This window comes from Eubalaena glacialis, chromosome 14 (genome assembly GCF_028564815.1).
Source record: "Eubalaena glacialis isolate mEubGla1 chromosome 14, mEubGla1.1.hap2.+ XY, whole genome shotgun sequence".
NCBI classification, from domain to species: domain Eukaryota; kingdom Metazoa; phylum Chordata; class Mammalia; order Artiodactyla; family Balaenidae; genus Eubalaena; species Eubalaena glacialis.
The window spans coordinates 85,021,326-85,034,925 of NC_083729.1; the positions used below are offsets into that span (position 1 = coordinate 85,021,326).

Below are 13,600 nucleotides of genomic sequence, written 5' to 3' on the forward strand. Positions count from 1 at the left end.
ATCTCAGGCCTACCTGATGCCGCTGGGGCCTCAGTGGTGCCCTGGCCGAGGGGGCCTGTGATGTGGCCAGGAACAGAAACCAGAACTCTCAGGCAAGCCGCCTGGGCCTCCAAGCTTCCCTGGCAGAGAGCTTCTTCCACCTCTCACCTGGCGAAGGCAGAGAGGCAGGGAGACATGGTACCCGGCCCTCTGCCGTGTGCTCGTGCCCTCTGAATTATAGATCTGCCTTGGCTCCCAGCATTCTGGGGACCCAGCGAGAGCCTCCAAAACAGGCCCAGGAAGCGATGGGCTACACTTTGGGGCTGCAAATTGAGGCACTTGGCCTGAAGGTCCTTTATTTTGGGGGAGTTTCCTACTTAACCTGCCTTACCCTGACCCCGGTGGTGTGAAAGAACAAAGGAGAGGGACAAATAAACAGAGAAAGTCACAAGCACCAGCCATGGTGAAGTTCCACTGGCAGATGCTAGGGTTGAGCTGAGGAATGGGCACAGGCCCAGTGGGCAGGGCTCATCCTCTGCTACTTCCTATCTACCTCCTGTGGCCCCTGCAAAACCCCATCCCAACCCAGAAAGGAGTCAGGAGGGGTCAGGGACTAGCAATGGATTCTCAGGGTTGGACGTGTGGGCAGAAAGAGAAAGTGATACCCAAGGATCTCCTGGGGGTACCGAAGGCTCACTCACTTCTCAAGGGGAGCAGGTCAAAGACGTCCAGCACCCGTTTAGGGATCAGGGCCCACAAAACTGATCTTGGGTAAGGCAGAGGGAAAACAAAAAGTATTGGGAACTATCTTTCGGCACTGCTCCCCATGCCCAACTCCTAAGTCTGGGAGTTGATTTCAGAGCTCAACAATAAACTGAATTAAGTGTAATTACAGCCCTGAGCTACCATCTCACTCCGTGGATCTTCCCCAGTGGCAGCGGGGCGTGGGGAGTGGTCCCAGACCGGTCCAAACAAACGTTCCCCATCCCTGCTCCCTGGGTGTCTGACAGCTCTCAGGCCACAGCCAGAACTGCCCCTCCCTGAAGGTTTACAAACAGCCCTCAGCTGCAGGGGGTGGGGCGGGGCACATGACTGCCTGGGGTGAGAATTCTGCAAAGTGTAAGCGAGAAGTCAGGAAACTGGACGCTGAGCACGGGCCCTCAGTAAGGGACTGAAGGAACTCTCGTAACCAATGATGCTGAAGTGAGACTTTAGCGTGCACAAAGAACCCTCACATTAGGGACACACAGAGAGGGGAAGGAGGGTGGGGAGGATGGTGGCCGGAGGACCCAGGAGGCCCAGGGAAACCAGAGCTTTGGAGACAAAGGTCTTGGGGAGAGGAGACAGTGGGGAAGGGAAGGAGAGCTGAGAGGTGAGCCAGGCAGCGAGAGGCAGGACCCTTGCCTGGAGGGGGCTCAGGGCAGCGGGGGAGGCAGGTGCTTGCTTCAGCTGGCTGGTCCTCCCCTGGCCTCCATTCTTCACGCCTCCAGTTACCTGGGCCATGTTCACTTCTTGCCAGAGCCAGGAGCACTGGGCCACCCCTGCCCTGCTCCATTAGATGTCTTCCCAGGGGCTGAAGTACCGGGTCTGTGGCAAAGAGAAAAGCAGGGTGTGACGGTCTGGGCCCAGGTAGGGCCCACCGATGTGATGCTCCCTGGCGCTCCAGCATCCCTTGAATTTCCACTAAGGCCTCCTCCGTGCCAGGTGCTGAGCCACAAGGCTCCTGGGGCTCCCAGGCCAGGTGAGGACGTGGCAGGTCAACAGGCCACTCAACCACAGCTCTGCCTTGGTTCTCTCTACTCCCTGTTCACAGGCCCAGGGCGGTGTGAGAGGAAGGTGGGACCTGCCCCCTGGCTCGGCCAGGCCACGAACCACTTTTCCTTCTTTTCATGACAAACACACTGCTTCTCACCAGAGACCAGTGTGATCTAGTTCCTTAAGGGTTGAGGGTGAGGTCTGCTCTCCAGCTTTCTCAGAGACTTGTGAAATCTGAGACCCAAGCCACAGCCTGTGGCTGATGTGTCAGCCCCAAGTCAGAGGTTACGGGGGAAGGACAAGCAGAGGGGAGTCAGAGGAAAGGCAAGTTGGGAGCCCGGGAGCATTGGGAGGGGGGTTGGAGAAAGAGTTTTTACGAGACCCAGCTCATCTGCATCCAGGGCTGGGGGCGAGGCGGTGGGAGGGCTGCTTGTTGGAGGAACGGACAGAGGCCAGAGGGAGGCTGCCAGAGCAGGGGCTGGACAGTGTGTAAGTGTGCAGGCTTGCGAGTCAGGCTGGTTCTGCGCCCTGGTTCTGATATTTGCACGCCCCGGCCTGCATGATGGGGCAAGCTATTTAACCTCTCAGTGACTCTGGCTAGCTTGTTCATCTGTAAAATGGGATCATAACAATACCTGCCTCATGGAGGTTACGTGGATTCATGTAGAAGAGGGTCTTTATTCAATAAACATTAGCTATGAATATTTATTACCCAGGGAGTCTGAGAGAGTCGGGAGCGTGAGGGCTGTTGCTACAAAAACTGGAGGGACCAGGGCAGCCTGGGCGCGTTCCCCACAGCAGAGTGGGAGGCCAGCCTCAGGCCCACAGGACAACTGGGCGGAGGGTGGACAGCTGGTGCCTCTGCTGCCCCTTCCTGGCACAGCTCACGACAGACTGGTCCTGTGGCCCAGGCTCTTCCCTCTCCGTGGTGAAGTTTTTCTTTGCCTTCACCCAGGAGTCGGCTGCTCTGTGCCTCCCTCACCGCACTCCCACACGGGGCCTCTGACTCTCGGTAAGAATGGCGATGGCCCACCGAGGACGTGTCTCCCCGCACTGCCCTCTGCCCCCATCTTCCAGCCAGGACCCGGCAGCTGCAGAGGGGGTGGACACACTGAGGGCTCCGGTCAGCCGCCTGACCACTTCCCTCCCCTCCCAAGCCTGGGGGCTGGTGTGGGCACCACCTGGGGCTGGCAGTGGGCCAGCAGCTCCTGCCAGCGGATGTAGGTCTGGGCAGCCAGGTCCTTGAGTTTGGTCCGGTGCATGTCCTGGGGGCTCTCCCGGATGTGGGTGCTGATGTGGCCGTCCAACTGCATGCACAGCAGCTGCAGCTCTCCCTGCAGAGGCCGTGGGGGGAGGGGGGGAGGGCGGGGCACAGGCCCGGCAGCCACAGTCGGGGAGGGGAGCACAAAATCGGAGAAAGAGGAGGACGGGTCTGAGTGACTGCTCAGAAGTCAGGCAGGAAAGGGAGGGGAGGCACGGGGTAACTGGGGGCACGGGTCAGTATCCCTTGGGAAGGCCTGGTGGGACGCTGGGAGGAGGACGAGGCCGGCTCCCCTAGGCCTGCTTCTTTCTCAGCCTCCCACCCCTTCCAGTTCCTGGCAGCGGGCTGGGCTCCTCCCCCAGCGGCCCCAGCCCAGCCTCTTGGGAGACTCACCCATTGGTCTGGAGTAATGTCCTGGCAGCTGACCACCAGCCCAGCCAGCATCAGGAGGCTGTGGCACAGGTAGCAGACCTGGGGAGAGACAGGCTTCCCTGACTGCAGCTCCAGCCCAGCCCTGGGCTCCCTGCGACAGTGTCTGGGGAGGTGTCTTCAAGGAAGGAGGGCCCCGCTCACTCAGAGCTCTGCCCCTGAGGAATGACCGTGCTCCCTCCCCTCAGAAAAAGAAGAAATCCCTGCCATCCAGAAATCCACACTGTCACCCAGCCCCGTCCTGGGGCTCCAGAGGAGAAAGCTCGTGGGCGAGAGGGGCCTGTCCACTCTGAACTCTGCCTGGTGCCTGTGGTCCCCGAGGTCTCTGCTCTGCTCCCTGTGGCACCCACGCCTGTGCGTACTGTGACCGGATGCCACTGTCCACTATATGCATACACGGGTCCCCCATGGGTGCCCAGCTCAGCCCGGGGGGACACCCCTGCACAGACAGATGTGCAGCTCAGCCCAGACACTCCCACCGTGCTGACCGGAGGAGGCTGGCGAGGGGAGGGGGGCAAAGGGCAGGAGGTCTGGTTGAGCATTTGCCCACCTTACCCACCTACTCATACCCTCGCTCTTGCCCCCTGGACACCAAGGGGGTGAAAACAGGACGAAGGCCGATTCTATGTGATCAGAGGCTAAGTTTGATCCCGGGGTGCCCTTGGACTCTGTTGGTGCCCATTCATTTATGAGACATTCACCTGCTGTGCAGAGGAAACGAAGTACGGGGAGCACCCACCCCAAAGACAGGCGAGGCTTCTGCTGTGAAGACAGCCTGCTCCTGGCACTCAGTGGGCATACCCCTCCCCCACTCCCCCAAAGTGCCTGCTGCTTTGTCCCCTCCAGACTCCTCCTAAGATAGGAAGGGTGGCAGGAAGCACCCCACCATCATGCCTGTGGCAGATAACCAGCCCTGAGGCTGGGCTGGGAGGGGAGAGGCAGGCTCTAGAGATGGCCAGCAGGGCTCCAGTTTGGTGATAATGGGGTTGGAGCTCAGAGCCAGCCAAGGCTCCCCTGTCCCCCCACTTCCCCTGCCCTTATCATCCTCCCCCTTTAGAGCACCTGGTGGTGCCCCAGAAACGGTCACAGCCTCTTTGCACAGACCCAGCAGCCTCCTTAGGGCAGAAGCTAGAACCGTTTTTGAGGGCATCAGACACTCTGGAGTGTAGTCTTCTCCAGCTCAAACACCACGTGCAAAATCCCGAGGCCACAGGCCACCAGCCCCCCTCCTCCAGCGGCACCTGCCCTGCCCAGGAGCCAGCCTGTTCTTCAGCACAGCAGCTGAGGCCCGCAGGTGGCTGATCCCACAGGCTGGCTGGGTTGGGCGGCACGGCACCTGGCAGTGGGGAAAAGCAGGGGGCCCACTGGGTGTGCCTCCAGGCGGCACTGCCCCAGGCTGCGGAAGATCCAGCCTCCGTGAGCAGGGTCCACCCGCTGGGTTCCCCTTCCCCAGCCTGGCCTTGCCCTCGGGAGGCCCACTGCATTCGGAACTCCTGAACTCTGCAGTTGTGGCAAACGGCTCTTTCCCGCCGTCCCAACCCCCTAAAGCAGGCTCAAGCCTGTGTGCTAGACAGCGTACCTTGACTAAGACACAGCCACACACACTCAGACATCAGAGGGGAAAAGATGCTTCAGGAAGGCAATCATTTGGTTACTGACACTGAATACTGAATCTCAGCTTTCCTGTGGACCAGGAGGACAAAGGGTCCTTCTGGCTTTTCTAGGGAGGGGGGGAGCGGTGGTGGTGTGCAGCTGAGAGGGCTTCAGGGAGGAAGTGACTAAACCAGGTCTCAAAGGAGCCGTAGGATTTGAGGTGAAGGTGGCCCTGTGCGGGTGGGGCACAGCCAAGATTACACCACCAGACAGATCCCGGGCTGATGCAAGAAACAGAGGCAGGACTCGCTGGGGGACTGACCGCCGCTGGGGCACGAGCTGGGCTGGAGCAGGGAAGAGGGGCGCCCTGGGGACTGGGCTGGCAGCAGAGGGACCAGACAGTGGGCAGTGGAGGCCACTCAACGCTGCTCTGGAGCAGGGAGCATGGGCTGTGGAGGACAGACTGGGGGCACTTGGGGGAAGCAGGGGATAGAACCCGTTGGGATGGAATCCACCGAAGTGAAAACGCGGCTCTCAGAAGGATTACACTTCCTCCTTCATCTTTTTTTTTTTTTTCTCTTTAAGATTATTTCTTTACAATGTGTGTACTTTACTCATATAATCAGAATATAATGAAAAAATTTTTAGTTAATTTTAAACAAGACAATGCCAATGATAAACGACTGAGCCCAGGTGTGTCTGGGGTAGGTGTGGGGCAGGGGAGAGGGACGTGACCTTGGGAAGCACCCTCTTCAAGAGAGGGGCATTGAGCAAGCTGATGGTGAGAGGTGGCAGAAGCCAAAGAAAATATCCAAGGGCGATGGAGCCATTGGGTGGCGGCCGGGAGGGGGGCCTGTCTGTGGGGTGGGTGTGAAAGCCTGGGAAGGCTGTGGCAGAGGGGAGAGAAGGACCTTTCACCTGTAAACATTCCCCCAACCGAAGAGGGCGCGGAGGCGCTGGGCCGCGGGCTCAGGTGGAGGCCCTGGCCAGGCCCCCAGCCCCCTGATCCCCCCTCCCCTGCAGAATGTGTCTTCCTGGGAGGGAGGCATGGTGAGGGTGGGCCTGGGATCTGAGGAGCGCCCTGGAGGAAAGCCTGTGCAGTGGGGATTTACTGAGAGAAAAGAGCGGCTACGTGTGTTCGGCTTTCACAACTTCATTCTTAATGCCGATTCCCGTAATTGAATCTGGAGGGAAAATCCCAGGAAAACTATTCTGAATACGGGTTTTTTTTTGGGGGGGGGGAGGAGAATAGCAAGAAGGAAGAGGTAGTTCTGAAGAAGAGCCCTGTTAACCACATTGTATAAGCCGATCGTCCAAAGGGCGGGTGTGGGTACGGGGGAACCGTGCCCACTACCTGGAAGGAGGGCTGGGAGCATTCTCCCCGCTTTGGGGAAAAGGGCTTCGTTATCAGCAGAGTCGCCCAGACCATTCCTCCCCGCGGTCTCTGCCCTGAGGAGAGGATGAGGAGAGGTGAGAGAGGGTCCTTCGGCTCTCGTCCAGACAAAGGGACAGACCGTGGCGCCGGGGACACGCCAGGCTTCTCCTGCACCTCAACCCTCCTCTCCCAGGCCCTGTTTCTGTGAAGGTCAGAGAAGCAAAACATGAGCAGAAACTGGGGCTCTAGCAGGCTGGGGGAGGCTGAACCTGGGTCTCCTTCCTCTGGAAACTTCCTCCGGTGGGGAGGGCAGGGGCTGGCCCAGGAGCCCGGCAGGCGCGGGCGGGAGACAGGGTAGGACGCTCAGTCAACAGCCAGGTGTGAGAGCTGCGCTTCCCGCTCCAGTTGTGCTGTGACCAGTTCCTGAACTCAGCAAGCCCGTTCCTGTCCTGCTGGCACCACAGAAACGTGGGGCTCTGTCTTCTCTTTCAAGATACTGGAAAGGGAGGCTGGGCAGAGGCCAGGCATCGGCGGGGCCAGTGCAAGGTTGCCCTTCCTCCTGTCTGAGGCCCCTTCCAAGTCCCTACGGGCGGGCAGGGGTATGTATGTGTGTAGGGGAGGGTGCCGGGTGGCTTCAGGGTTAATGAGCAGTGCAGGGGCACACCTTGAGTGGGGGCTATATCCATCCAAGCTTGGGCATCTTGTCTGTAGAACGGGTCCTCCCCAGCTCAGGTCACCCAGCACCTCCCGACTGGGGCGTGAGTGGAGGCTGGGAAGCCCCCAGGGGAAATGGGGCCAGGAAACCTCAGTCAACGACTTGGGGAGAGGCAGAGTCTGAGGCTTGGGACGTGCCCGAACCCAGTGCCGACAGGAAAGGACAGTCCCCTCCCGCTGCTGCCAGCGGGGCCTGCAGCTCCATCTTCCGGGTCTCTCCCTGGAGTCTAACAGGCAGACTTTTCTGAGAAGTTCTGTGCAGGATGCCTCCCTCCTGGCTCTAGAGCCTGGAGGCGGGGCCCCGTCCTCTCCCTGGGGAAGGATGACAAGGCAGAGAGATAAGGGACAGCCCACTGGGCTTGTCACCTGCGAAGGGGCCAGGGGAGGGGAAGGCCAGTGTCTCCTTTTCTGGTCCAGCTAGTTCTGACCCGGGAACCGCCAGCCAAGTCTTGGTGTGCAGAGCTTTCGTCATGAGACGAAAGGGAAAAAGGGTGGACGGTTCCCAGGAACTTCATCCTTTAGAAAAATTCCCCTCTAGCTAATGCCAAGGGAGCTGGCTGTGGGTTATTTACGCTAAGAAAGGGCAGAGAGGGGGAGGGAGAGGATCTCCCAGGAAGCCACTCGCTCTGGCCAGAACATAATAGTTTCTCCCACCTCAGGTCCGACCAAGAGTGCAGGCTCACCCGAGGCAACCCTTTGAACCCAGCCCTCTCCCTGGAGGCTGCCAGCCCGGTGGGGGGTGGGGGGGGTGCAAGGGAGGCGGGTGATGGCAGATCTTGCTCTTGGCTGGAGGGTCCTGGGGAAGCAGGTCCAGCCAGGCTCTGGGGCAGCTGCTGTGGGGCATGGGGGGTGGGTGGGGGGAGAACTAAGGCTGACCCAGGAACACCTGCTGGGGAGGACACACTGACTCAAAGGACACAGCCTTCCAGCCAGGCTGCGGGGGCCCAGGGGCTCACACTGCAGATGTCCCCGGCTCCCGCTCAGCGAGCTGGCCCTCAAGGCCAACTGCTGGCCAGTTCCTTGCCCGGGATGCCAGGACCCCAGAGCAGCCTCCCTTGGTCTCACCTCTCCAGGCTCACAGGCTCTGGGGTTGTGGGGGGGGCTGTCCTGGGGGACCTGCATTCAGCCACAGCCTGGCTGGGCTGCTCTCAGCCCCGTTTGGAAGGCCTGGAGGTCCAGGAGGAGAATTCTGCCATAGGTCCTGTCATTGCCACGTGTGGGTCTTCTCAGGGGTTCTGTTCCCTCAGAGACACTTCGTTGCAAACACACGCGCTGAAGGTCAGTTCTAGAACCAATGAAGTCTGGGAAAGAGTGAAGCCGTGCTGGTCTGCCTTGGGCCATTTCAAACCCAAGGCTAGAGCTGGACCCTGATGAATTCTTTTCCTTCCTTCCTTCTTTCCTTCCTTCCTTCTTTCCTTCCTTCCTTCCTTTCTTTCTCCTTTTACCAAATTGAACCCTATAGCACTACTGCACAGTGCCCTGACCCAGCGGGTTCCCACAGAGGTCCTGCTGACCTTCCCTTTCAGTAGATGTGGAAGCTGAGCCTGGAGAGGTCCCCTGACTGCATGACCATCTCCACTCAGTGTTAGGCCTGATGCAAACGTCTATACGTGCTCCCTTAAGCTGAACAAGCTGTGCGTGTGTGTGTGTGCGTGCGCGTGTGCGCCTGTTCCCTAAAGGGGATTTAACCCTGGAGAGAGATCAAGGCCCTTCTGCATTGCACAGCCAGGGCCCAAGGGCCTGCTAGAGGCCGGACAGGGAGAGGCTGAGGCTACCTCCTGGGGAGGAGAGTCGGGGCAGCAGGCCTGAGCCCCAGGGCATGGTCTAGGTACTCCATCACACACCGGCTGGGCAAATAACAAAAATAGTCAGTCATGAGTAATCCTGAGGTGGGGCTACCTGCAGGCCCCAGGCCAAGAGCCTCAGACTGGTGACAGACTGAAGCTCGTCTGGCTAGTGTGTCCACCAGAGCTCAGGATGAGAGGGGATGCGTTTTTCTAGGCAAACCCTGTCTGGACCTGTTCTGGAGTGTGACACCTGCCACCATCTCTAGGATGCTATTTCTTCCTAACTTCTTCCGCCCCACAAGTTAACTGCATGATTTATTCCCCTTGCCCAGGCTGCTCCTGCTCCAAGGTTACACTCTCTGACCTTGCCTTGGGCAAGCACCAAAGCAGCAAGCAGAGGGCTGTGCCCACAGGAAAGCTGAGTATGGAAGTGACTCTGACCAGGACAGGTCATCAGTCATAAGTCCTAGAGAGAAGGAAATGACAAGGACGCATGACCCATCACTAGGAAATGACATGGTGACATAGCACCTCTTCCTAGCCCAGGTCCGTGGAAGCACAGGGCACAGAGGCCAGAGAACAGACGTCACAGGCAGGACTTGCCAGAGTCACCCCGGGGGCTTGCAAGGCCACTCAGTTCTGTAAATGAAAGTGTCTGTTTAGGCGTGGGGGTGGGTGGAGCCCTAGACATGGAGCAGGATGAGGCCAGCAGGCTGACGGGAGACAGGCTGGCAGCATCTGGACAGGACCAGGACTTCGGCTCAGCTGCTGGGAATGGCCACTGCCTAGAAAGTTTGTCTCAAGGCCCCAGCGGGGCGGAGAGTTGGGACGTCTCTGCTGAGGCTGCTAGAGGACTTCGGGGCCCAGCATGGGTCCCCCTCCACAGGTACCTCAGAAGATGAGCCCCTCACCTGCTCTTCTAGCTGCCCAGAGGAAGGGGGTTCAGAGACCTGAGACCCTGAACTCACTTGAAAGGGACAGAGGTATTCTTTTTTTAAGCTCTATCCTGAACTTGGAGTTGGACCTTGAGCAGCCCTGGCCCCTGCTCTTGGTAGTGAGGGTGGGGAGGGAACTAGGAGGCCGTGGCACAGCGGGTCCAGGTGGGGAAGAGATGCAGTTGAGACAAAAGCAGGAAGGCTGAGGGCTTTTTGTTCCTGTGGACCTGCTGCAGGGGGTTATCTCAGCGCATCTGCCCCCCTCCTATGTCTGCGGGTGGGAGGAACCGAGGGGCTACAGGCAAACCCCTGCTGGAGTGCTCCCACCCAGCCCACCCTTCCTTTCTGGCTTCCTGCTGGCCATGGGGCGGGGGGGGGGGGGGTGGGGATTTGACAGGCGGGGATTGGCTGGCCCTTCCTGCTCCTCCAGCTGGGACTAGAGACCCTGACCCCAGGGGGATCTGGAACGGAAACCCAGCTCTGCCTGCTGCCCAGAGAGGGACGACATTCTCGGTGCCTGTGTTTGAGAATCTACGCCTGGGTGTGCACGTGTACATCAGTACGCGGATTCCAGTGCCGGAGGGAGCCCCTGAAACCAGCCAGGGTGTTGGCAGGGGCTGGAGAGGCCCCACAGAGCGGTGGCTTCCTCAAAAGCCATTTCCTCAAAAGCAATGGCTTCCTCCCTTCTCTTTCTTATCTTTCTCACTCTCTGTATTGTCTCCTGGAGTGTTGGCATGGGAACATGCCAGCGCCTGGGAAGCACTGCCCTCCTAATACTTCCCGTGGGTGTTAGAGAACAAGGCCTCTGCCCACGGCTGAAGACCAGAGGCATGCCACGGACACTAAGGCTTCCTGGTGCCCAGGATCCTGCCCACTGCTTTGTCGAGTCCCAGCCTCCCGTCCCATACACCCAGGCCAAGGTGCCGCACGGTGGGGACTTCAGCCCGGACTCCAGGGAAAGATGTGTGACCTGGGCTGGCCAATCACTTCATGCCTGGCTATGTGATTAGCTTAGAGGTGAGCACATGACCCAAGCCAGGCCAATGAGACTCAACTCTGGGACTCTGTTAGGATCCAGGACAGAAGCTCTTTCTTTCCCCCTGGCTAGGGTTGCAGAGGGAAGGAAATAAGTCCGGGGTGTCTCAGAAGCAGCGGGAAAGCTGCCTGGGAACGCACCAAAAGGCAGAGCCTAGAGATGCAGAGAGCAACACTGAGGTTTCACGACACTGCTCAGCCCTGGTCCAGCTGAGCCTGATGAGCTGTCCCAGGACCTCCTGGGATGCGTGTTTGTGTTTCTGTCACTACAGGGTCCCGGCAAAGACAGGGTGAGAAGGGACAGGACAGGCGGTGAGCAGAAGAGCAGCTGAGAGGGCCGTGGTCTGCCTGGCAACTGCTCCTCCAGGCTGAGGACAGCTAGTGAGGGGCCTCACACACCCTTCCTGCTCCCCGCTCAGGTGCGTGATAGTGGGAGCTGAGCCCAAGCTGCTCAGACAGGGCTCCTAGAAGGCACTGCTGAACTCCCTGGTGGTCCAGTGGTTGCGACTCGGCCCTCTTACTGCTGAGGCCCAGGCTCGATCCCTGGTCGGGAAACTAAGATCCCGCAAGCGGGCACTGCTCCTCCGCCCACACGCCCAAGGCTGCTGCGCGGGGCTGGGTGCAGGGGAGAGGGGAGAAGCGTCCCTCACCAGACTGTACCTGCTCAGGGCAGGCATTTTAATGGAAGCATATGGTTGAGATAGACCCTGGACCCAACCCTCAAAGGCGACTCTGTTCAGGTGGGTGAAGCGATGTGTGGACAAGCCACTGGCTGCGTGAACAGACTGTAATGACCACCGGAATCCAAGGACAGGAGAGACAGGCCAGGCATCACCAGGAAGGAGCACCAGCAAGAGCAAAGACATGGGCCTGAGAATGGAGGGTTTCTGGGAAAGACACCCATTGCTTGGAATCAAATGGAGTGGTCTGATGCACAGGAGAAAAACCGCATGGATGAAGTAGGGCCAGCTGACAAAGGCCCTGGATGGGGGGGTTTGAATATGATGTGACAGGCACTCAGGTTCGCTTATTCCTACGAAGGAATGGGAGAAAGACGATCACGAGTTGTCCAGGAGGACTTGAAGGGTGGAGAGACAGAGGTAGGGGGGTGTTAGGGCAGAAGCAGGTGAGTCACCCGCATGGGGCAAGGACGGTGCCTACGGGAGGGACCCTTGAAGGGTCCTTAGGAGGACTGAGCCTGGGGTGGGGCAGGGCAGAGAGCAGGCCAGAGCTGCCGAGGACTCGAGCTGGCTGGGCTTCAACAACAGCTGTCTGCAGAATCTAAGCCTCTCCTCCCCAGCTCAACAACATCACTTTAAGCCCTGCTCATACACCTGCAAAGAAGCCAAAATTCCTAGGAGTCAGTCAAAGCTGGCCTGGGCCCCCCGCCCCATGTGCCTTCAGATGCTCAGAGGTACCCACTGTGAAGGGGCTCAGCGGCCACTCAGGTGGCTGTGATGTGTATCTGGGGTACGGATCTCCCCTTAGGGTCAGCTACCCAGAGGTCACCTCCCCAGAGGTCACCTCTTCGAAGTTTATTTCCAAAGATGTCAGCTGTTCCTCATTTTGGAGGAAGTGAGGAGGAACCCAACACAGACTAGCCAGGGGAGGAACTCAGGAGTCCTGAATAGCCATTGTCCATTCTTCAAAACCAGTCTGTTTTCTCCCAGTCCTCCTCATCTTGGCCTGACCAAGGTCCCCAGCCCTGTGGGCGTGGCTCTCCCTAAGGTGCAGGGCAAGGGGCAGGCAGTTCAGGGGAGAAGGCAGAGTGGAGGGAGAGGGAGGGGTTCCTGCTCCACCTGTCCTAGGTGACACGAAGGCCAGGAGCCTGTGCCCCAGCCAAGCCTGAGGGAGTCCACGTCCCCCTGCTGGTGTCGAGTGCCAGCGGGAGAGTGCAGGGAGCAGAGGCGGGTGCAGAGAGCTGGAGGGCAGCCCCAAACTCCCCAGCCACACCCAGTCACGTAAGGCAGCTCTTGGCAGGGTCACCCGACACAGGGACAGGCCAGCGCAGGAGTAAAAGCAGTAAAACTTGTTTGTCAACTCTGTTAACACATGGGCACACCATAAAGATATACAGGAGATGCACACAACACACACACACACGCACGCACAAGACACGTGCACACACACATGCGCGGCAGTCCCGTGCCCTCTGCAGATGTGCAGAGACGCCAGGCGTGAGTTCAAAGGAATCTGTGAGGCCGGGCGGGGTTTACCCCGAGCATCAGCCAAGCCCAGAGCACACCCCGCCCCTTCCCTGTTCACACATGCACTTCTCCTATAAACAAGCCTCACGAGCACAGAGACGGGAGCACAGGCCATGTGCGTGGCGAGGCGTGCGCGTGGTGAGGAAGCTGATGGGAGCCCCGTGCAGCTGCCAGGCTCAGTCTGGGCGGGGTGGCTTCTTGCGGCTGGGCCCTGGGGGGACAGCGCCCATCACAGATGCAGGACCCTCAGTGGGTCCCGGGCCGTCTGTCCTGTGAGGACACTGTCGGGCTATGAGGAGGGTGTGCCCAAGAGGCAGAGGAGGAGACAGAACCGGCTGGTGCCTCAGGGCAGCCCCAGTGCTGGGACGTCCCCCTCCGTGACCTTAAGTTTTCTTTCCACACAATGAGAGATGGTTAACTTCCTCAAAGTTCCCAAATTTAACCAAACTGGGGGAAAAGTTCCACCCTACCATAAAGATCCTGGTTCTACAGACCTTCCAAATCCCTAGGGGAAATACAGAACCAAAAAT

General features: G+C 59.2%; 1 protein-coding gene across 1 annotated transcript in view; it reads right to left on the reverse strand.

Annotated features, from left to right (window-relative positions):
• Positions 1–1,172: 1,172 nt before the first annotated feature.
• Positions 1,173–13,600, reverse strand: part of FAM178B (family with sequence similarity 178 member B) — a 97,429-nt gene continuing 85,001 nt past the window's right edge. Inside the window, 3 exon segments of the mRNA XM_061210911.1 lie at positions 1,173–1,566; positions 2,916–3,068; positions 3,389–3,466. Coding sequence (XP_061066894.1) covers positions 1,534–1,566; positions 2,916–3,068; positions 3,389–3,466 — 264 coding nt within the window. The 3' untranslated portion in view covers positions 1,173–1,533.